Source organism: Ochotona princeps, chromosome 10 (genome assembly GCF_030435755.1).
Source record: "Ochotona princeps isolate mOchPri1 chromosome 10, mOchPri1.hap1, whole genome shotgun sequence".
Classification (NCBI taxonomy): domain Eukaryota; kingdom Metazoa; phylum Chordata; class Mammalia; order Lagomorpha; family Ochotonidae; genus Ochotona; species Ochotona princeps.
In genome coordinates, this window is record NC_080841.1 from 44,291,639 (window position 1) to 44,315,595 (window position 23,957).

The 23,957-nt window shown below is 43.9% G+C and overlaps 1 protein-coding gene across 1 annotated transcript in view; it reads right to left on the reverse strand.

The window, feature by feature from the left end:
- NID1 (nidogen 1) overlaps nucleotides 1–23,957 on the reverse strand; it is a 74,912-nt gene that overhangs the window by 35,338 nt on the left and 15,617 nt on the right. The window contains exons 2-9 of the mRNA XM_058669379.1: nucleotides 21,912–22,211; nucleotides 20,371–20,597; nucleotides 17,309–17,694; nucleotides 15,043–15,192; nucleotides 10,210–10,461; nucleotides 7,981–8,181; nucleotides 5,623–5,868; nucleotides 4,514–4,657 (exon numbers count right to left, since the gene is read on the reverse strand). Coding sequence (XP_058525362.1) covers nucleotides 4,514–4,657; nucleotides 5,623–5,868; nucleotides 7,981–8,181; nucleotides 10,210–10,461; nucleotides 15,043–15,192; nucleotides 17,309–17,694; nucleotides 20,371–20,597; nucleotides 21,912–22,211 — 1,906 coding nt within the window. The remainder of the gene's footprint in view (nucleotides 1–4,513; nucleotides 4,658–5,622; nucleotides 5,869–7,980; nucleotides 8,182–10,209; nucleotides 10,462–15,042; nucleotides 15,193–17,308; nucleotides 17,695–20,370; nucleotides 20,598–21,911; nucleotides 22,212–23,957) is intronic.

Sequence of the window (23,957 nt, forward strand, 5' to 3'; positions counted from 1 at the left end):
GGATGTCCTTCACATCGTAACCCTGCAGCCTTCACCACGGGGAACTTCAATGCAAGAACCAGGTGCCCCATTGGTGGACACAGCGGAGTCCAAATCTTGCCTCCTTCATTTACTAACTTGAATCTTGGACATGCTACCTAACTGCCCAGCCTTAGTTTCCCTATTGGTAAGTGGTCCTCATCTTGATAGTCCTTCTGAAGATTCCAGAAAGTGGATCACCTAGTATGCTCGAGACACATGCCTATTATAGTGACTAGGGATCCCTCCTACAGCCCAGCTATGATGATGGCTCTTTCTGATTCTGGGAATACCGCCCTCTGATGATTATTAGGCTTTGAGGGGTCAGTCAGTGGCTACCACTGGTGAAAGGCTGGATGAAGCAGACAAGACCAGAGCTAGCCTGGTCATTACCATGGGTACCTGTCCACTGACAGCTTGAAACGAGCAAGATACAGGTGTTTTCCATACCAACCATCTACTCCAGGTATACACAGTTCCTTCTAGCATTTCTAAAACTCTGAGGTTAAGTAAAAAGAATTTCAAAAGGGCCATGACCATACAAGTTCTCTCCCTTGCCTTCATCCCCTGCCTGTTACCCTAAGGTGGGTCTTTGACATTTAGGAGAAACAAAGCCTCATGTGTCCATCTGGATGGCCAGCTGAACCACTCCCTTCAAAGGTAAGGTAAACGCCCTGCTGGCCTCTTGGACAGCACTGTATAAGACAAGCATTCTTGTCACATCAGCCACATAGTTTCTTCTATGTACCAGGTCAAAAACCCAAACCAAATCATATTCAACTTTTTGAAAATACACTGGAGAGAGGGAAAGAGGGGGAGAGAGAGAGAATGATTGTGTCTGTGTGTATATATTTAAGATACTTTAGATTTCAACCAAGAGGACTACATCTGGTACAGCTGGAATGTTCTAGAGCAAAGCTTTCCCAAAATAGCTTCGGGCACAAGTTAGAGCCAGCAGTAGGAACGGTGTGTGTTTGGGGTAGAGAGGGGGCATGTTCATCATGTGTGGACTTCATAGCCCCATCTGCCAGCTGAGGATGGCACCAACACAGGAGGAGAAGTGCCTGCTGTCTGCTCTGGGGCTCTCAGCAGACACTCCCCACCCGATGGCTGCATGTGTCATTCAGACTGCAGGAAATGCAAATTTAGACAAACTGCTAGCACTCCACAACTTGGAGTAGCAGTTTTCAATCACAAAGACAGAGCACAATCACCAGGGAATGGAATCTAAGTTCTCCTCTGCCCTGGCAGCATGTAAAGAAAGGTATCCCATGGGCTCCAAGAAAGCTTCTAAGGTGAAAAGATTCTGAAAGTTGACCTGGACAACGATCGGCAAGTGAGAACTCAGGGCCAAGGAATGAACCAGTGGATGGCCCCTGAGCAACATCACCACCTCCATGCAGGCCTATACACAGAAGCCAGCCTAGAGGATACCCCTTTATAAATTTTTTTTTATTTATTCAATAGGAAGACTGACACAGAGAATGACAGACAGAGCACTCATCCACTGGTTCACTCCCCAAATGCCGATATACACACGATCTAGAGACTCAATCCAGATGTCCAATGTGAGTGATAGAACTCAGTTACTTAGGCTATCATCAATGCAAAGGTCTGCATTGGCAGGAAGCTGGAATGAGGACCTAGAACTGATACAAGATGTGGGCATCTCAACCAGCAACTCAACTTCTAGACCAAACACCTGCTCCTTGATTGAAGCATTTCTTTAGGGACAAGATCCTAGAAACTTCCCTGCTAATACATCACATGATACTTGCAGTTTGGAAATTCTTCCTCAGTTTGGAAATTCTTCCTCCTTTCTTGTGCATACTGGGACAAGGAACTTAACCCTTTCTTTAGTGGAAATAGTGAACTGGTGATAACTTTAACAAGCCACAACATTTGCTTAACGGTGATTAATTTTGTTATCAACATCTGGTCAACCTCTTATCTAGCAAGAGATTTTCTTCCATATCATCACTCTCTAATTCAATAGAAAAATCCAGGAGTATTTTCATAATTACTTCTTCCTTTTTTATGGTTTCCAGAGGGCCTACTCTGCACATACCCTCAACAATTCCTAAGTTTCTCCAAAGTTTCCCCTTTTCAAAAGTCCCAATATCTTCTCATTGGAAACTCATTAAATGCTTTCTACAAACTTGAAAATCATTCAATGAAGGATTAACCAAAACTAGCTTCACATACTCCCAGTTGAAAATGGTATGGGAACCATTCTACTATGTACCGCAGACTTAATCACAGAGCTCTCACTTCAACATCATCTCCAAACAACCCCAGGGATTTGCTGGGAGATGTTTACCCAAGGCCATCCTGGTCTTGACTGCCACATGTTATTATATCAGAGCTGCACACAATGATTCACAAAAGGCTCATCCTTACTCCCCTGTAAGATATTTCCCCAGTTAAAAGAACACATGAAGTGATCTGTTTAATGCAATTTCCTATTGAAAGCTCATGTCTCAATGCATTAACACTTTGGAGTATGTATCAGTGGTCAAGAACAATAAGTGGGCTGACTGGGGCATCCACACATTCCACAGAGCTAACACGCCAGAACATTCACTAGCTCCAAGACAAAAGCAAGTCCATGTATGACCACTTGTCTTCCTGAACAAGGATATCTGATGATTTCTCTATGACAACAATGGGTTACATAAGGGCCTGGCTGCCCGTGCTTTCTGAAGTGAAACTTTCCCACTGTGAAGTGCTCTCACCCGACATACTAAGAGATCAGTGCCATCACTCAGTCTGAAGGCCACAGTTCAGTGGTTCAGGGCAGCTCCACATTACCAGTATTCGGGTGGCCCAGCAACTAAAGCAGAGATGCATCTTGACTGAGGAGGAGCCCCACTCCTAAATGATGTCTATCACCATCTACATAGCCTGGGCAGGTTTAATGTGCATGTACGCATGTGTATACACACACACACACACACCGTGTCACACTGCTTCAAACTGGGTACAAATTAAGTAGTACTAACTGCCCTTTAGTTCTTTGTAGTAACAAGCATAGTATCAAGCCATCTACATGGAAGTATTTTAAATTAAGGTATAAAAAATAAGAGCCAGAATAAAGCAGCGTAATATCAATCAATATTGAATCAGACTTGAGTTCAATTGCTATGTATCATGCACTCACTTCTGTGAGCCACCTTAGGGTAGCTGCCATCAAAAAGAATAGAACATGACCAGAGGGGCCAGCATTGTGACGCAGTAAGTTGTGATGAATCCAGGCAACCCAGATCTGAGCGCCGACTGAAGTCCTGACTGCTCTGCTTCCTGTCCAGTTTTCTGATTCTGTGTTTGGGAAGGAAGTAGAAGATGGCCCATGTGGTTTGGCTCCTGCCACCCATGTGGTAAACCAGAATGGAGTTCCTGGATCCCAGGTTTAGCCTGGTCCAGACCTGGTTGCTGTGGTCATTTGAAGAGTGAACCAATGGGTGCAAAATCTGCACCTGTTGTATACCCCATCTCCCTCCATTACTCTTTCAAATAAACCCCCTTTAAAAAATAATATAATAATACCAATGTTATGAAGAAATCAGAATCTTTGTACACTGTGCTAGGATATAATACGATATAGTCACTTCAGAAAACAGTATAGTTGTTCTTTGAAAATTAAAGAGCTTGATACACAAATTCTAATTTTGGGTAAATACCCAAGAATACAAAGTAGATATTTCAACAGGTATTTGTATATCCACATTCCTAGCGATATTATCTGACTTAGTCAAAAGACGGAAGCACGCCACATGGCCATCAATGAATGGCTAAACAAAACGTAGTCAATCATCAAACCTCACAAAGGAAAGGGAATTCTGAGACACATCAAAACACAGGGGGATCTTGATGACATGATGTTACATGCAACATTAAGGTATGAAAAGAGAAATGCTGAGTGACTATGTGATTCAGGATGATCAAATTCACAGAAATAGGAGGTAGAATGATGGTTTCCAGGGGGTTGGGGAGGGAAGAAGGAGTCATTGTTAAATGGGTCATAGTTTGTTTTCTGAGACAGTTCTAGAGATGGATGGTAATGATGGTTGCACAACAATGTAAATACACTTAACACCACTGAACCCAACACTTCTAACAGGTAAGATGGTAAAATTTGTTATGTGCATTTGACCAAAGCCTAATTTTTTTTAAGAAAACATAAGAGAATTAATAGCACTAAAGTTGTTGGAAAATTAGATGAGATAATATTTGCAAACACTTAGTGCAAAAAGTATCTGGATAAATCACAGCCACAATGGAGTGGAACATGTAGAAGCTATACGATGCTGATTAGAATCGATATGTTAAATGCTCTAACTATACAGAGGAAACCGTGAGCACCTGGCATAGACAGGCATGGAACATCCAATAGTCACTGCTTCCTTACCCCAGAGCTCTGGTTTATAGAATCTGGATGTTTTCTCCTAGCCTAATCACCCCAAAAACCCCAATAAGCCAGAATCAAAGGCTGTACCATAGCAGGTCCGTCCGTCACCTCGGAAGCCAATGGAGCACTCGCAGGTGAACTGGGTCCCAGGGCCAGGGCGACAGGCAGCATTGGTGTCACAGCCATGAGTGCCAATATAGCAAGGATTCTGAAGGGCATCGGGGGAATCATCTGTGAGGAGAAACATTGGAACCAAATGAGTCTTTGGGAATCCTGGCAGGCCTCTTCCTTGCACAAGAAGTTAATCTGCACAGGAAGTTAATGTACAAACTATGGCCAAGAACTGGAGGACAGAAGAGCAGAGAGGAATATAAATCCTACTTATTCCTATGGCCCTGGCGTGGGACCAGCAACCGGTCATATCCACTTGCTTATGTGTGGTCTATTGCTGCTTTCATATTGTGATGGTACAGCTAAGACATGACAGAGCCTGGGTGGCAGGCAAGGTCTAGAATACTCACTATCTGGTCTTCTGGGAATCAATGTGCTGACTCCTGACACCCAAACCCACTGTTGTCAAAGGTGGGAGAATACCAATTTTATTCCACTTTTTGAGTTATAATCATGTCACTGGAGAAGTGACCCAGGAATGGAGAAGGAACCAAAATAATGGGGAAAGGAAAAGACCTTCAGGCCCAGGGCCCAGCTAGGCAGGAAACCCTGGGTATGCATGACCTGAACCCTGCCACCAAGATGCCACAACACCTCAAAGTCAGCTCCTCCCATATACCCAGGCACATGCTGTCCCAGGGAGGGTGTATTTCAGGTTCCTGGTCTGGTTCTACTTAGACTTTCTTACACCTTAAGTGCATAATTCAAAAATGAGCAGCAGAGTATTCAGAAGCCTATTCCGCATTCTTGGGATGGAACACTCCATCAGGTAACTCAACAGGTGAGCATTCTGCACTTGACCCCATTCAGGGTCAGAGATAGGTCTTCAGGTACAAGGTAAGAGGCAGGAAAGCTTTTGTAAGACTTGCAGATAGCCTTTATCAGAAAGTATGTCGGCACAATTTTCTTCCACTGCTCAACAGTAAAAGATCACAGACAATCTGTAAAAAGCAGGGTTATTTAGAACATGCAAACCCAAACAGGAGCAGGTGCAGGCACCCACACAATGCCTGGGGTGACCTTACCCCTCACAGGCCCAATGGAGTTGCTGAGCGCATAGCGAAGGATCCGTTCCTCTTGGTTGTACAGGACAAACACGCTGTCCACAGAGAGCTGCTGGGTATTGGCTAGGGCTGGCCGCAAGTCATCATGCACGCAATCTTGGAAGGTGATGGTCTGGCGCCACTGGTAAGTGTAGGTGTGCGATGGGCTGGTGCCATCCCGCTGGGGCTCAGTCACCGTGTACTCCCGGGTAGAGGAGGATGTGATCACTGGCGTACAGCAGAATGAGGGAAACCAGGCAGGGAGAGAAAGAAGAGAACTTTACAGATGCAAGAAGTTTAATCCTGGGCATAAAATTCATCTGTGGCATCCTCTGCCCAAGCTGCTACCAGATGACAGGTCAGACAGAACAGTTTCAGTAAGATAGGTTCACTGTGTCCAGACTCACTGTACCATCTTGAGTCCCATACTACCACTGGTAGCAGTTATATTAATACTTGCTGCTTCTCTTCCCAAGGGGTTCCCCATAAGTTGTTCAGACTCCAAGAAGTAGCATGAGATGGGGAGAAACGGCATACTTCTGGGAGGTGATCTGCTGGAATTTACACCTCATATTCCTCGCAACCTGCGTGACCATAAGTCACTTACTAGCATCTTCGGTCTCAGCTTCTTTTAAAAATGGGTTGGGGTAAGGCATGGGATTACATGGGGAAATACATGAAAAGTCTCTAGAATAAAGCAGACTAATGCTGTTACTAAAGATAAGCTGCCACTGACTGAGCAAGTACCAGATGGCCAGTAGCGTGCTTACTGCTGGCTGTAGATTATCTCACGAAGGATTCAACACACAGTGCCTGCTGCATACCAGCCTGGATCCAGCAGCTTCATGGTATTTAAAATCAGGACATTAAATGGGTTTCAGTAGCCAATTTTGGGAAATCCACCAGTGCAAACCTCAACAGAGGGGAGAGACAGACCGCTCCACTCACAAGAAACCTGCTATTTACCCATGCAACAAAACTCCCAACTTCCTATTTTGTTAAAAACAAAGTATAAAGGACTCTTTATATTTTTGTACTTTGCTGCAGTTAGCTCCACCAAAGAAGGATTAAAGCCAAAGGGTAAATAAAAGCTCAGTGTAGGCTGCTCCTGTCCAGCTCCCACATGCTGGCTGCCAGAAAGACCATCTGGCTGCAGGCTCTGCACACTGAGGTCTGGCTGCTTATTCCCACCCTACTCCCTGGCTCTCCTCTCCCTAGAAGGGGAGCTTAACCAAGTCACAAAGCCCTAGTCATTGGTACAACCTTCTGGGGCAGCAATTACATTAACAAGAGCTTTTAAAAAGGCTCTATCATTTGAACCAGTACTTCTAGGAATTGAGTCTTAGAAGAGAACCAGACAGAAATGTGGCCAAGGTTTATGGCGAAGATGGTCATTTCAACTCATTATGATGGGGGAAGGCTGGGAATAACCTAAGTCTTAGAAAATAACAGAATAGTTTCCAATAAGAGTTATCGAACAGAATTGTATAGATCTCTTAAAAAAAGATTACTGGAGTCCAGTTCATGAAAATTATTAGTCACAATTTGATGTTAACAGAAAGGGCTAAGCCATAACAAGTGGGATGATCAAAATTTTACTGAAATAAAAACTACCTACCTGACTATACATTGCATAACAGTATTGTATCATTTTTTCTTTTTATTTATTTATTTCTGTATCAATGTTTAATGTCATGATTTAGATAACGAGTCTATGGCCATGTAAGAGAATATCCTTGTTCTTATGAAAAAATGCATGAAATATTTAGTGGATGAACTCTACTGATATCTAAATATAACAATTTCAATTGATTGGGTGGAGAAGAATTTATCAAGAATATATTGAGAGTTGATAAATGTGGCAAAATGCTAAGGAACAAAGCTGGGTAGATGGCACAAAGAAATTCTTTAGGCAATTTGAAACTTTTCATTAAGCTTTAAATTGCTTAAAACTAATACCAAATGGAGAATAAACACAGTTTGTAAAAACTACATATAGTGTATATCATAGTAGGATTATTTTGTCTTGAAATGATATAATATGTTGGGATATTTGATACAGATTGAGGTGTGTCTTTGCTGGGAGAAGGCTGAAAGGTACTAGAGTTTACTAATATTTATATCCACCTACGTTTTACAATTCTCAAGTTATGCCCATTTTTTGTGTTAAATTCTCTACAAGCATCTGCTATGTCTATAATGGGGGGGGGGCGGGGAGAGGAATGATTGCAACAAAGGTCCTGGGTATTTCCCTCTGCAAACCCCGGAGGGTTGTCAGCAGTGGCAGATAAGCAGAATGTGGTCATGCAGGCTGGTCCTGGGCTGAGGGCTGGGGCTCACCATTGCTGGAGTAGTGGTAGAGCTCTGTGTAGGGTTCGATGTGCACAGAGGAGCCGGCCGGGATCTGGGGTACGCGGCCCTCCAGCTCCGTGTCAATGGTCAGATGTCCATGTTCGTCAATGCCGCTGAACCGCTGCTTGATGACCAGCTTACCTGGGTACCCTACGAAGGTCACCTCTGCCTGGCGGCTGAACTCACCCCCTGGAAAACAACATTATCCCCTGCCACTCTGTCATCTCTCCAGTGAACATGCCTTCCTGCCCTCCCTAGACCCCCAGTGCAGCCTGAGCAGGCAGCTTCCAAAGGAAATTCCGTTTAACAGACGACCACTAGGCCGACAACAGTGAGGACAAAGGGTGGACACCCATGTGGTACAACTGAGCCAGGCACAGAGGAGAGGAACCGCTTCCCAGCCACATATCAGCATCTCAGAGAGATAGCCAGTGGTTGTGCTAGAAAAAGTAGGGAACTCCTTGCTGGACTGCCAGCTTTGCTAACTACTGAATGAGTGACTGTGAATAAATTAATCCTCTCAGCTCGTTATCTGCTGGTGATTAAAAAGGGACAGGGTCTATTTTGTGGCTGTTAGATGAGACACAGTATGCTGAAATGTGTTGCTGAGTGCTGCACAACTACAGTGAGGTGATAATTATTGTAACAGGTCAATGCTGCTCAGTATGGACAAGTTGCTTGGGACAAGCCATCAACACTTCCAAAAACCACCCTAGGATCACATGTGGGATGTGGGTTCAGGAGTTCCCCTGGGCTTTGGGTGAAGTAGCAGCCACAGATACACAGAAAAAAACAAGAGCTACTCCCCCCCCACCCCCTTCCATCTCTCTCTCTCATACAGTGCTGTATTCCTTTTACAGCAGGAGCAGCTGGGAAACCATAGCACCAAGTGCTAACCCTGGTCCACTGCCTGTTTCTGTACAGCCTCGGAATTAAGCATGGTCTTCACATTTTTAAGAATTTTGTCTCATGATATGTGAAAATTATGTCAAATTTAAAGATTGGTGTCCATGAATAAAGTTTTATCAGAACACAGTCACATGTGCTCATTTACATATTATCTATGGTTGCGTTCATCCTACCAGGACCCAGCTCAGTGGCTGTAACAGAGATCACACAGCCTAAAACACTTAGGCAAAGCATTTACTATCTGGTCCTGCCAACCCTTTGACAACCCTTGTAGACACCCAAGTCCCATGCAGATGGTGAGCTGGGACCACAGGCCCTGGAGGGATTAACAAGACTCAGTGTATTAACAAGGATTTGCTGTAGCATGGGATCTGGGAAGATTTCCTCTCTCTGGGATCTGCTGGAGCTGACGCACATCACCAGGTGTCACCAAGAGCAATTAGCACCAGCGACTCTAGCATGCGAAGCCTGCAGAAAATCAGGGACTGCAGCAAACAAAACAGCATCTTGTTTAGGAGTACAGATAGAGTTATGATACTCAGCATGTACTGAGTGCCTCAGGAACTGGGCCATAGGGTGGGGATTCAGCCTTTGTCAAATATGTACCTCCACCCAAGCTGTTTCCAAGAATGGGGTCCTAATGTGTACAAGAGGGGCTGGTCCTGGTAGAGCAAGAAGCCACCACCACTCCAAGAAATTGTCCCCCAAGGGAGTTTACCACACAGCTGCTGCACACTAAAATTTCCCTGGCAGGGCACAGTGTCTAGGAAACTCCAAGGCCATTTTCAGGAGTGTCCCTAAGATTCACACGCATTCACTGGGCCTCATTTATCAGCCACAAAATGGCAAGTTGCCCTTCTCTAAGCAGTTGCCCTTCTCCTGCAGCCACTTCAGACGTGTTGGAAAAGGGGGTTGAGGGATAGGCTCCACAGAGGTCGGGAGGCAAGTTGCCAGTCAGACACTTTTGGCTATGAGGATGATGGAGCCCATGTCGCCTGATTTGCTGGAGACTTCAAAATCTCTACTGTGAAGTCACTTCTTGACCAAAAACACATTTCCAGGCAGTCTCAGTGTGTACAGCAATGACATCTTAGTATGAATTTTACCTTCTTATTCTATTGCCAGGGCAAAACTACAGGTCATCCTGTCTATGGTCAAAAAGAACTCAACAAATATTTCAAATACCTCTCAATAATCCACTTCCAAGCAAGCAGCTGCATTTCCATCCATTCCCAGGCCCTCCCCCAGCCACTCCCGGCCCCAAATACCACTGTGTTCCCACTGATTTTAATGTTGGATGGAAATTACCAGTGATGCTGAACCCATTCTTGAATCCGTCCTGCTCCACCGCAAACATCCAGCCAATGATGCCTCCAATGGGCGCCAGAGGAAGCAGAGAGTAGCCCACAGGCTCGGGAATGGTGCTGATGGCCGTATAGGAACGCCCGTGGTTCATCACCACGTAAGAGTGCAGATCGGTGTTCTCAAAGATAACGGGGACCTGGCTTGTACCCACAAAGATCCTTCCTTTAACTTTGCCGTTGACTCGCTGTGGAGAGCCTGAACCACAAACAGAGGAAGGTATCAGTCACTTTCAAGGTCTGGAAGGACCTACACCTATTGGTAGACGGAGCAAAGCAAAAAAAAAAAAAAAAAGCAGCAGCTGTCCTTCCTGAGAGACTCGTGAGCATGTGCCACACAAGCCTTGGATATTCCAACCCTGCTACTCTATTCCACATGTCTGGAACCAGATGGTACAAAAGCCGGCTCAGGACCTGGTGCAGTAGCCTACCAGCTAAAATCCTTCCCTTGTATGCATCGAGATCCCATATGGGCCGGTTCTAATCCTGGCAGCTCCATTTCCCATCCAGCTCCCTGCTTGTGGCCTGGGAAAGCAGTCGAGGATGGCCCAAAGCCTTGGGACCCTGCACCCACATGGGAGACCTGGAAGAGGCTCCAGGCTCTTGGCTTCGGACTGGCTCAGCTCCAGCCATTGCAGCCACTTGGGGAGTGAATCAGCGAATGGAAGATTCTCCTCTCCTTCTCTCTGTATATCTAACTTTCCAATAAAAAATTAAAAATAAGTCTTAAAAAAATAAAAGAAAACAAAAAAACAAAAGCTGTCTCAATAGGGAGCCACTGTGTGACTGGGGAATTGTGCAGGGGGGGGTGGAGAGTGGTAAGAAGTAATCTCAGGAGAAGGGCAAGATCACAGGGGATCTAGAATGAAAAGGGCCACGTAGTTGGTCACTTATGTGAAAGGGACAGAATGAATCGTTTTGCTGGGAGAGCAGGGTCAACGGGATGGCCCCTTTCTGTGACATGCCTCAGGCTCTAAAATAGTCAGACTCTCTGGGGCTAGGCCTGGCAGGGGGCATCCTGGAACCTTATGGGAACCAGACCACACGTGGGCAGGGAAGACATCACAGGCAAGTGCTCTGAGCCAGGACCAGCTTGGTGAAAGCGGGCTTTTCTGTCACAGATTGTTCTGCTTACAAGAACTGGGAATGATGTGGTTGAGAACTGCTATGGTAAATGTGAACAATTTCTTAAGGAGGAGAATGATGAGAAGCAACATGTTAAGTGGCTATTTGAGACACCAGAGTCTCATATTGGAAGGCCTGTTCAGATCCAGACTACCCTGCTTCTCATCCAGCTTCCTGCTAATGTGCACCCTTGGAAGCAGTGATAATAGCTCAGGAGCATGGACCCCAGCCTATATGGGAGACCTGGATGAAGTTCTGCGATTTTGACTTTGACCTGGTCCCCACCTAGCTGTTGTGGGCACTTGAGTAAAACAGTTGACTGAAAATCTGTTTCTTTCTCCCTCTCCTTCAAATAAGGTGAAAATAACAATTTAAAAAGTTTTCCTAATACACTAACAGCATAAACCTACACAGGAGACAACTTATGCTTGCAAATTATGTTCATAATATGCATTAACACACATTTGGGGGCAAACTGCTACAGCAGTAACTCAAGGCAGTATGGTGAGCGTGTCTCTTCTAACCTATGCATATCTACTATGTTTGGCTATAAACAAATGTATTTATTATTATCTAATCAGGGAAAAAATGAATTGGCTCTTGTTGTATATATGACTCAGACATTCTGAGTCAAATTCTGAGTCAAGAAGATGGAACACAAAACCACACAGAAACTGTATACAAATGTTCTACACAGTATTACTAATAAATAAAAACATAATCAACTTAGCATGTTTATCAACTGATGAGTAGATAATCAAGATATGGAATATCCAACCACAGGGATATTATTTGGGATCAGAAAAGAATGAAATATTGACACATGCTGGGGCCAGCACAGTGGCATAGTAGCTTATGCCAATCTACATGGGGTGCTGACATCCCATATGGGTGCTGGTTTGAGTTTCAGCTGTTCTACTTCTGATCCAGCTCCCTGTTAATAAGCTTGGAAAAGCAGCAAAATATGGGCCAAGTCCTTGTGCTCCTGAACCCACGTGGGAGAACTGGAAGAAACTCTAGGCTCCTGGCTTTGAAGTGATACAGCTCTAGCTGCTATAGCCATTTGGAGACTGAACCAGCAGACAGCAGATCTTTCTCTATGTCTCCCCTTCTGTCTTTGTAAATTTGCCTCTGAAAAACAATAAATAAATATTTTTTAAAAGTAACATTTACACATGCTAAAACATGCATGAACTTTGAAAATATTATGCTAAATGAAACAAGCCAGATGCAAAAGGTTGCATATGGTGTGTTTCTACTTGTGTGAAATGTCCACAACAGGAAAACAAAGGCTGGGGGATTTCGGGGACTGAACAATGCTAATGGGCACAGCATATCCTTTTGGAGTGATGAAAAGAAATGGCTGAGAATCAGAAGTGATGGCTGAGCAATCGAATGGGTATAACAAAACTCACACAATTGACCACTTTAAAAAAGCGAAGACACTGGTGAAGATGTGCCATATGGGAGTCCTGGGGTCTGATGCCCAGCTTCCTGATAACACCAACCAACAAGACAGCAGTGGTGGCTCAGGCAATTCCTGCCACACACATGGGAGACCTGGATTGAGTTTCCAGATTCCAGCTTCAGCCAGGTTTAAGCCTAACAATTGTGGGCCTTCTGGGTATACATGTCAGGTCTCTGTCTGCCTGCCTCTCAAAGAAATTAAAATTTTCAGGGTATGTGAATCAGATCTCACAAAAACAAAACCTGAAGGAAGCAGTACAACAAAAGTGATCTTGGATTATTTAGGCTTGTTGTGGAACCTCTGCCATTATCACATGTGTCATTCATTTTCACAGACTCCAACTTGCCAGGAACATGGCTTTCACTTACTCTTTTTTTTTTTTTTTTTTTTTTTTAATTATTTATTATTTAACTTCAGTAATTACATTGTATTATGTGACACAGTTACATAGATACTTGGGTTCTCCCCACCCCTCCCCAAGGCTTTCACTTACTCTTGAAAGTTCTCTTCGCCTAGCAAATTTTCTTGAATAACCCTAGACAAATGGACTGGTAGCTGAGGGGCTTGCCCAGGTCCTGATGGCTTTTTGCTGTCTTCATACACCAGGATTGCTAAACAGAATTACTGGAAGCCCTGCATATTGTGTCATTACACCTGGGAATGCTGTGTTCATAACTAGCAAGTTAATAGCAAAAGAATGCATCTTGGGAACCAATGCAGAAACAGGCAGGCAAGCCAAGTGGAGGAAACTAAACAATTTTTTCCCATCAAATATTGAGCTAGAAAAAATTTTTTTTGGTATCAAGCATCCAACAAATATTTAAACCACAAAACAATTACACGGTGCAGGTATAATGTCTAAATATGTGACTGACCAGTTGGTCATAGCTGAGCTAACTGCCAAACACAAACTCTTCATCTTTTGAGAGCTCTTTTCTCTGGCATGGAAAGAGGTAATGAGATGATTCCTTAGGAATAAGCGTTTGCTGTGAATTTTTGGAAGGTCTGCACTGGGTGGGAGGGGGAGAGAAAGCCAAGGCCCAAAGACACAAAGGCACACTGTCCCTGGGGTGATGCACTTTGGAAGAAAACAGAAAACACTTTAAAGATGTTGAAATCATCCCCCCAAATAGAAGGAGCATGCTCAATTTTCATTCATTGCTAAAGCTAAGATTTAAAAAATACTCACTTTATCTGCCTATGACCCAGAAGGAAGCAAGTTTTTGTTTTTAGCTAATTAAGATGATAATGACTTAACTGTTACAATGGCAGGGAATCTCAGAAACAGCAAAGGGTCCTCCAATGGCGTTTTATTGAGTTAAACTTTGCACAGTCATGGGAAGTTTGCCTTTAAACACACAAGATAAATGACCTATGATGCATAAGACAATTTTTCTGCATATGAAGGCGCAGATGTCTAACATAATGGGGCTTGAGTTGCTTCATTTTTGTTTTTGCTTCGTTTGCATTCTAGTATGTGCTTCTGATCTTGCACAGGAAACTCTCTAGACCTGCACAGAAAGGATTCTTCTCACCTTCTGAGAACATAAAACCTGATGCTTTAAAATTATTTAGGTATTCATAAAGTTGTTTTATTTTACTTAAAAGGCAGAAGTTAAGAGAGTGCTAGTTCCCTCCAATGCCTGGCTCTCTCAAATAACTGCAGCAGTAGGCACTGAGCCAGCTGAAGCCAAAACTGGGAACACTCTATGGCTCTCCACATGGGTTGATAGGAACACAAGGTCTTGGGCCAACATCTGCTGTCTCCTGGGATTTGTATCAGCAGAAAACTGGAATCAGGAGTAGAGCTGGGACCTGAACCCAGGCACTCAGATGAGATGCAGGTACCCCCAGCAGTGTCTTAATCACTATGCCAAAACTCCATCCAGGACCTGGGTCTTTTGAGGGCATAGTTTAGAACAAAGGTGTGTGCACTATCAAATGCACTTTGGAGTTAGCACCACAGGGAGTCTGGTGCAACACCCCTTCTGATCTATAACATCTTTCCTCTAATGGATTTCAGAGGCTCAGGAAAGGGAAAACAGAGAAGCATGGTAACTGGAATACCCTTGACCCACAGCCTTCTGGTGAGCCAGCAGATGTCTCTAAAATAATCCAAAAATTTTAAAGCACCAGTCACCCCCACTCCCCCAGATCCCACAGATGGAACACAAGCCAGCAGCTTACCTTCTGCAACACACTGCCTGCCATTGCCCGTGTAGCCAGCCACGCAGCTGCAGCAGAAGCCGGTAGTGTAGTCCCTGCACTCTGCATGCACCGAGCATTGGTGTCGGTTGTTGGCACACGTCTGACGGGAGTCTGTGTTGTAGCTGAAGACTGTTCCCCAAAACACAAGGACACACTGGTGAGCACTCTGGCACCTTGGGCCTCAGTGCCCTTGAGCTCTGCAGGAAGTCACCTCTGCTAGGCAAGTCTCACCACAACACATTGAAATCTATCACATGGAACTGCTTAGCTACCAATGTGCCTCCATCACCCAAACCTCTGAGGCAGAGAGCCTACAGGGGACAGAGAAATCAAAGCGGGGAGTTCTTAAAATCTGCTGTGATCCAGCAACCTGAACGACTGTCACTCAACAGCATGCATACACTGGTGTTCCCATAATGTAGTCAACACAATCAGCTTCATGCTTCTGGGGAGCTTGAAATATATTTTTTAATGATCTCTTTTGTGGTAGAACACATGTAGTAACAGAACATTTGCCATTTTAACAACCTTTTCATTTCTTTCCCCTCAGGGTAAGCTCGTACACTCCAGCTCATCAAAATGAATCCCTGAGTCACACCTGCCCTAAAAAGCTTTAACCCAAGACACAAAGAGAAGTTTTGCCTATTTAAAATTTACCTCTCAAATTCACTTACTAAAATCATGAACTTACTCATGGGATCTCAATTCTAGAGCAAATTCACCTGGAAGGAAATTACCAAGCACAAGAGGGGGCGAATCAGAGAGAGAAGAGTAATTCTGTTCATAACCAGCTATGAAGAGCCAACGTAAAAGCAAATCTTAGCCTAGGTAGATTCTGGTAGTCCTGCAAACACCAAAGGGAACACCCCGTGTATATGAAGAGGCACTCGAGGGGCTCAAAACTGAATTCGTGTGACACTCCTGATCGCACAAGCCCCAGCTGTGGGCCCAGCTGGGTCTGTGAGGGACTATTTCAATGCCACTCACTACAGAAGACTGATCTTTCCAATAAACACAGTGAAGCCTTGAACAGAGGGACAGAAGCACATCTATTCCAGATACATGTGGGCTCAAGTTTAGGTTTCTTCAGCCTCAACATCACCACAAAATTGTTATGGTTACTGATTATGTGAATAGCTTCACAGGTGAGAATGTCAGAAACATCTAAGCAAGGGTGGGAACAGGGTAAGACTCAAAGCTCAGTATCTGCAAGTGACAATGTCCAACACTTCTGGGGGAGATGACTCTGAAAGCAAAGGCAGAGTACCAGTGGCTGACAAATGTCGGCACCACCCCAGGAGGCAGGGTGAATGATGTGACCCACATCCCAGTTCTCAGATTATGCACCTCAGACATGAGCGCACGACCCAGTAAGCATCCAGCTTGTCCTCTGAATGCTCAATAAGAACAAACATGGTGTGGGTACTGCTGAGAGATCAAACAGAACAAGTAGGGAAGAAAGAAAATGGGTGAATAATGCAGGGTGCAGTGGGGCTCTTGAGATCACTTCCTGGGAGAAGTAGTAGGCTCCTGGTGAGCCTAGCTACAGATCTACACCAACCTGCTTACGTGACTCTTATGAGGTTATATGGCAACCCAAAGAGGAAAAAAAATAGTAAGCACAGTTTAGTTTGATTCTCTCTTTATAAGAACAATTAAAGTATACTGGAGTTCAAATAATAGAATAAGATTGTCTTAGAAGATACACCCAAAAGCTATCTTTCAGAAAAGGGGAACTGCTTATTTTGTATTTTTGAGGCTTTATAAACAAACTCTGAAACTGACCTAGCCTGGGAGGAAAAATAATCAACCAGTCTCGTTCCCCAACAAGAGGAAATAAATGCCAAAGATAAGCTGTGTTAAGAGCCAAAGGAACTTCTAACGTGTTGTTTCAGGTGGGTGACCGTGTTTCTGATCTTAGACATTTCAAATAAGAAAATCTGACTTCCAAAGTAATTTTGAAGCACAATTCTCTTCCAGACAGTCAGAATGGAGAACTGGGAAACTGGAAAATGGACACATGCAGCAGTCCCCACAACCACAGGCCAGCTCCCCAAACATCACTGTTTCTCTGAAATCATCAGGGTGACACACCAATGTTGGCTGACTGCGAGAGGTCAGCCTCTACTTCCCAAGTTCTCATCCTTCCCAACCACCATACGATGCACACACTGACAGCCCCTCGCAGTACTCCTGCACCTTAACACCCAAGTGCCTGAGAACCTTACCAGACCCATGGTCTTACCGACTCCTGTTTCCTCGACTTCATCCACATCTATGACCTGTGGGTGCTGCTGGGAAAACTTCTCCACTGGCAACTGGAAAGATCTGGTCCTCTCTGTGGGAGGCCCAGGGGATCTCTCAGTAACCACGTGACGTGGGGAGATGACACTGGGCACGCTGTGCGCATCACTGTCTCCCCTTCTCGAAGTCTCATAAGGGAAGGATTGGGTGGTAGCATCTTCCAAGCCCAGATGAGTGGTGACTAGGTCATAATCTTCATCCTCCTCCTCATCGTACTCTTCTCCATTGCTGGGTCCGAGGTTCACGTCTGCAGGGACCACGCCATTGGCCGTCGCGGGACTCCCAATCTCAAACACCCAGACACCCTTCTGCCCAGAGTTGCTGCTCCTAGGGAGAAGAGTAGGCTTTTTGGAAACAGGCCAGCAGCCACAAATTGCCACAGTTAACCAAGATAAAGTCACCCCTGAGAAATCCACATTGATCTGAAAGCCATCACTGCTTCTACCTGTAGCAAGAGCTGGAGACTGGGAAAGTTGGTCCGGGGCTTTTTTGGGGGAGGAGGGGGCAGTGTTCAATGGGCACAACACCAGCAAGGGCTCACCTACAGCCACTCCAGGGCTCTGCTCAAGGGCCACATCAGAACTTAGAATGTTACTTACACTGATCACTGGTTATATTCTCCACCTTAGGAGGTAAGGTAGCTCACAGGACTGAAGGTGACTTTGGACTGCAGTCATTCATGTTCTCCACTATTCTTTCCGTGACAGGAAGCGATGTGAGAAACAATACAATGATCTTTGTCCCGGTTCCTGACAAAGCATTCCAAGTACTCCTTAAACCCTTGCAATTTGCAAAGTGATAAGAGTGACTTTTGTATTCTAATAATTTGGCTGGTGACTGGGCGCCCCTAGAAAGCTTTAGGATAAAGCCTGGTGGACAGATAGACCAAGCCAGGATTGTAAAGTTATACGGTTCAAGACCTCTACCTCCCACCTCCAAGGAGGAAAGAGGTGGTGAATGAAGATGGAGGCCATCACTAATGCCAATGATTCTGTTTAATGAGCTATCCATAAACACCCCAAATGACAGGGCTTCAAGAATTGCTAGGATGGTGAACACATAGAGGTACTAAGAGGGAGGTTCTGTGGGGTGGGCATCATGGCGTAGCCAGTAAAGCCCCCTCCTGAGACATCAGAGTTCCATATAAAATCAGAGTTCTATATGATTCCAGGCGATCCAGTCCCTGCTAAGGTACCTGGAGAAGCATCAGAAGATGGCCCATGTGCATGGAGCCCTGCACACACGTGGGAGACCTGGGACAAGGTCTGGATTACTAGCCTCAGCTATTGCAGCCATTTTAGAGAGTGAATCAGCAGATGGAACATCTCTCTCTCCCTTTCTCTGTAACTGTGCCTTTCAAATAAATAAAAATAAATCCATAAAAAACAACTAAGAGGATGGAGCCTCTGGACTGGCATGGAAGTGCTATTCTTTCCCCCATACTTTGCCCTAGTCACCCTGTCTGTCAGTTGTTCCTGAGTTATATCTTTATATTGAGTTGGCAACAGTATGTAAGGCACGTTCCTGAGTTCTGTGAGCTGTCTTAGCAACAACTATCAAATAGGAGGACTGGGTCATGGAAACCCCTGGGTCATGGAAACCCCCAGGTTTGTAACTGGTTAGTCTGAAACACAGGTTGAACTACAGAGCTTGCAACTGGCACGTGAAATAGAGTTGGTCTTGTAGGGCTGAGTCCTTGATCTGCGGGGTCTGCGCTAAGTCCAGAAGTCAGTGCCAGGACTAAGGGAGTAGTCAGACACCCAGCTGAATTTAAGTTGGAGAATTTGTGTGTATAAGCATAAGAAACAACATCTTTGGTTTCAGAAATGCTGTGTGACCAGTGCAAACATGGTTTATTAGAAATCCCATTGCCAATGACTGCAGAATCTTGGATAGGTCTCAGTTTACCTTATTGTGACTAAAGAGAATGGTAAAAAGCAAATTCTAAAGCAAAATGAAAAAAAAATTCACAACAATAAAATCACAATAGAATAATCCTGATCTCTACTTCTTGCTGCATCATTTTTACTGTTCTTATGAATATGTGGCTGGAAGTGTTTTCACACAAAGTTATATACAATGATCGGGTCACCACTCCGTGGAAGCTGCTGAGTCAAAACCTAGAGTGGTCTAGGAGACAGGAAATCTGTCTTTCGAGAACTCAGGTACTGTGGCATGGGAAACTGGACCAGTTCATCAGAGTTAGTTATTACATTTTTAGGAAATTTGAAAGTCAGGGTTAAACATAGTCAGTTATTAAACATAATCAAATCAATTATATTTTCAAGGGTGAGAAATAAAAATCATCATGTCCTAAATATTTCACTATCATTTTCTTGAAGGTTATTGTACCTTTATAGTGAGAATATATATACTGGGGCATCTTTTCTTTATTCTTCACTGACTAACATGACATTAGCAACTTAAAAATGACCATAGTAGGAGTAGAAATAGGCAAATGCTGTACATCAGGGCTCTGTAAAACTGCTCATTAAAGGTTTATCGATACATCAATAAGCAACTGACAGAGGAAGCCTTATGCTAGATTTGCTGATATGAAATTGGGAGGGTAGATTTAAAAGAATGAGAGATGAAAGGTTTAAAAAAGCTAGATTTAGCTGTTTTCCCTTTTGACAAAATCTACAGAATAGCCTGTTAGTGCTGTTCGATTGAACACTAGTCAGTACTTAGTGCAGGGTGAAATGGCTTCCTTAGCCTTGGGTTCACAAGCAGGAGACAGAATTTACTAATCTTTATCTCTTATGTATATTAGAGAGTCTTAAATGAGGATATCTAAAAAATAGCATAAATGCTCATTCTAGGAGTATATTCCCTTAAACACATCAGAAAAAAAAGTACTTCATATTTACAACAGCTATATACAAGATTTAAATCTATAGGAACACTTAAGACAAGATCTATAAAATCTATTACATAATCCTTGATAACAAAAGAATAACATTAAGAGGAGACACTATTGAAATTTTTTAAAAAGAAGCATACTTGACCAAATTCTCAATTGATTCTCTGTCATTAGCAAATATATTATATGTTCCATTGCTCTTCCATAAGAATCCCACTAAACCTTGACTGAATGCCACCATTGCAGGGACTTGGTTCTCTTCCTTCTTTGAGAATGTCTTATAGAACTGCAGGCCGTCTTCAGGATAAAGGAAAATGGCGTAGGAACTAGATTCAGAGGAGGCCAGAACAGCCTGGAACGTGTTTCTCTGTGAAGATGAGTTAAAAGTCAGTTACTAAGGAAAATATCTGCAGATCCTAAACTGTGTTACACAGCAGACTACCTCCTGGAAGTGCTCTACAGATACAGCAAGTCTCACCCAGCTCTAAAAGAAACACCTGTGCAGCGTGGACTGCGTGCTCCAGGACAGCGCCCACTGAAGTACCCTTAAAGCTAGGTCAACATGAAATTTCCTGATTCATGAAGGAAAATCCTCTGCATAAGTGGGACTATGGTTAACCAAAAATAATACAGATGGATCCTCCCATGGATGGGGAATCTTTTTTTCTGCCAAGAGCAATGTGGATATTTATAATATCATTCAGAGGCCACATAAAATTATCAACCTAAAATTAGCCTGCTACAGATCGCTGCATTTTGAAACCTACCTGCGATTGCCTGGGCAGAGTCTCACTTGACATGCATGCCTTATATGGTCCATGAGCTGGATGTTCTTCATCCCTTCTAGATGGTAGCCTAAGTCTCATGCAACTCAGAAAATTCTAACCAATAGAATCTGTTTCCATTGCCATTAAACACATATAGCCACATTCACCATGAAGCAAATATTTATTGAGTACCACCAAAACTCACCCCTCTCCCCAAAATGAGACTGAGAGAAAATAGAGCAGAGTTCACACCTGTGTTCTACACAGGTGGCTCTGGGCATGCTACTGAGCTCACTAATCTTCAATTTTTGTCTCTGTGAAATAGAGATAAAATCACCTACTTAGTAGTAATGTTGGGAAAACCATGAAAAGTTAATACATGAGGGGCTGGGTACAAAGACGTATTCCTCAAATGGCAGTATCTTCACTACATACCATGCATTGCCCTGAGTTCTGTGGATATGAATAGGAAAGACCCATGGTCCCTGCCCTGGAGAACCTATAGTCCAGGATGGAAGACTGACATATGAACCAACTGCACAACTCTATAGCAGTTATGTACTTCATTTTTAACCCATCATTTAATAGTAAGAACTTCTCTATTTATTTAGAAGCTATCTTTTCACTAACTGCCATCTCATGTAAGGGCAGTCAGAGAGGTCACATTTGTTTACCCTATTCTGACCATGGGGAATTTTTTTTTTCTATCATGGAAACTCAGATTTCTACAGCCTTGCCAATAAGCTTTTGGAAGCTATAGACCTGTAATGGCCATCCTGCCAGATTTTGCTTTGGGCTTCCTCTGTTAATCAATAATTCAGGCACAAAGTGCACAAGAATACATCAAGCCAAAAGAACAAAGAGTACAACACCAATTCAAGTTCAGTGGAACTTGAACCTGAGCAAGTGCTTACCTTGCCTTCTTGGATAGGGTCTTTGTTGGGCCCTTGGTAGGCAGCCACAGATTCCCAGGTGACAACCACCACACTATTGGGCTGAAAAACAACCTCTGGGAACCCTCTCTGGACACATTCCGCTGCTAGCTGAATGACGGAGGGGGATAAGTCTTCACGATAATAAACCTTCCCGAGGCCATCTGTAGTGTCCAAGTCTGCCAGGAAGGGTGCAACTGCGCCAAAGGTTGGTGGGAAGAGCCCAGGATGGGATTCCTTGGCTGGGGGTTCACTCATGGTAATGATGCCGTTGGTGGTGACCTGTACGAAACCAAGTGTGGTTAAAGACAATGCAGAAATAACTTCTTTCTCAGAAGTCCTGGGCACCGACTTGCAGGTGCTGACACAGGTGCCCATGGATGCAAAACACAGTGGGATCAGACAGTCTCAGGGCCCACACTGCAAAACCAGTCTTTGTCTATGCAAGATGGGCTGGCTGAAGAAGCAAGACAACATCACTTGGCCATTTGCTGGTTGGGGAAACCTTGAGCTAGTACTCATCACATTTCTTCATCTCTGCCCTCCTAACCTCAAATAAAATGATAAGAATAAGAGTGCTTTGTTTGCTGCCATGCATTATTAAAACATAAGTCATTATAAAAGTCTTAATTAATTTACATTATAAACAGAAGGAATCAATCATTCCATATCAGGGAATATGCTAGGTACTAAGGGTACAAAAACATGTTGAACTCAGTTCCTTTCTTCAAAGAACCCACAATCCAGGTGAGGAGAAAGGCTCACACGAATGATGATACAAACAAGTGTCAAGAAACAAAAGTGGGCACCTCAGCTATACGTTGGCAGCGAAATACTGGACAAATGGAGACTCTATGATGGACTATGTCAATCAGTGGATTCTTCAACAATCTCATCGTGCCTGGAGTGGCGAGATTGGCAGCGATTCATAACTGGTGAACTATCAAAACCACTTGAGCAAGTATCTCAGAGCATGCCCCACATCTGGGACCTGGAATGGGTGGGAGACTGGGTGGGGCTTCTCCCTCAATATTCCCTTTACCTCAGATATATGAAGGAAACAATAGGGAAATAATAGTCTTACCCACTTCCTATAGCCCTTGTACCTTTTTAACCCTAATTAACAATGTAAAGATTGTCAAAAATATAATAAAAAAATAAAAAGAAAAAGAAAATTAATCATTGATGGAAAAAAAAAAGAAACAAAGGTGGGGCCAGTGTTACGGCACAGCCAGTTAAGCAGCCATGTGCAATGCCAACATCTCACTTGGGCACTGGTGTGACTCCCAGTTGATCCACTTTCAAACCAGTTCCCTATTAGTGTCCCTGGGAAAGCTGCTAAGGATGGCCCAGGTACTTGGGCCCCTGAACCCATGTGAAAGACCGGATGGAGTTCCAAGCTCCTGGCTTCAGACTGGCCTACCCCCAGCCACTGTGGTCATGTGGTGAGTGAATCACGATGGAAGATGTTTTTTCTTTCTCTCCTCCTCTCTGCATATCTGACTTTCCAAAATAAATAAATCTTTAAAAAAGAAAAAGACTAGGGACTGCTAATATACACATTTTTATGATGGGGGAAATTGATTAAATCATTAATTTGGCCTAACTTATCTAATTAAAATGTGACAACACAGGTCATTGAACCCAGAGTGCCTGACCCCAAAGTTGGCTAATTCACTGCTTGGACAACTTTCTGGAAATCAGTTACAAATGCCCACAAAAAAATTAGTGCTACTGCTGTTACTCAGCTAAAACCCATGCCTCCTGAAGAAAGGAGACACTGAAGGATGGTGGCCCCATAGCTGTCAGGGCCCCTGGACCTGCAACAAGTTCATGCTAATGAGTGAAGCTGGACCCCAGCCCCACTTTCTTGTTACCGTGCAATCCACTGATGACCCAGACTTCACTGCAGTGATCCTTAACACTTAGAGAATTCGTGAAGTTGAAGGAAAAAAAAGGCCCTAATCAAGTGGAATGGCACCTAATGCTACTCTTTGAAAGGCTGCAACCTGGACACACAAAGAGCTG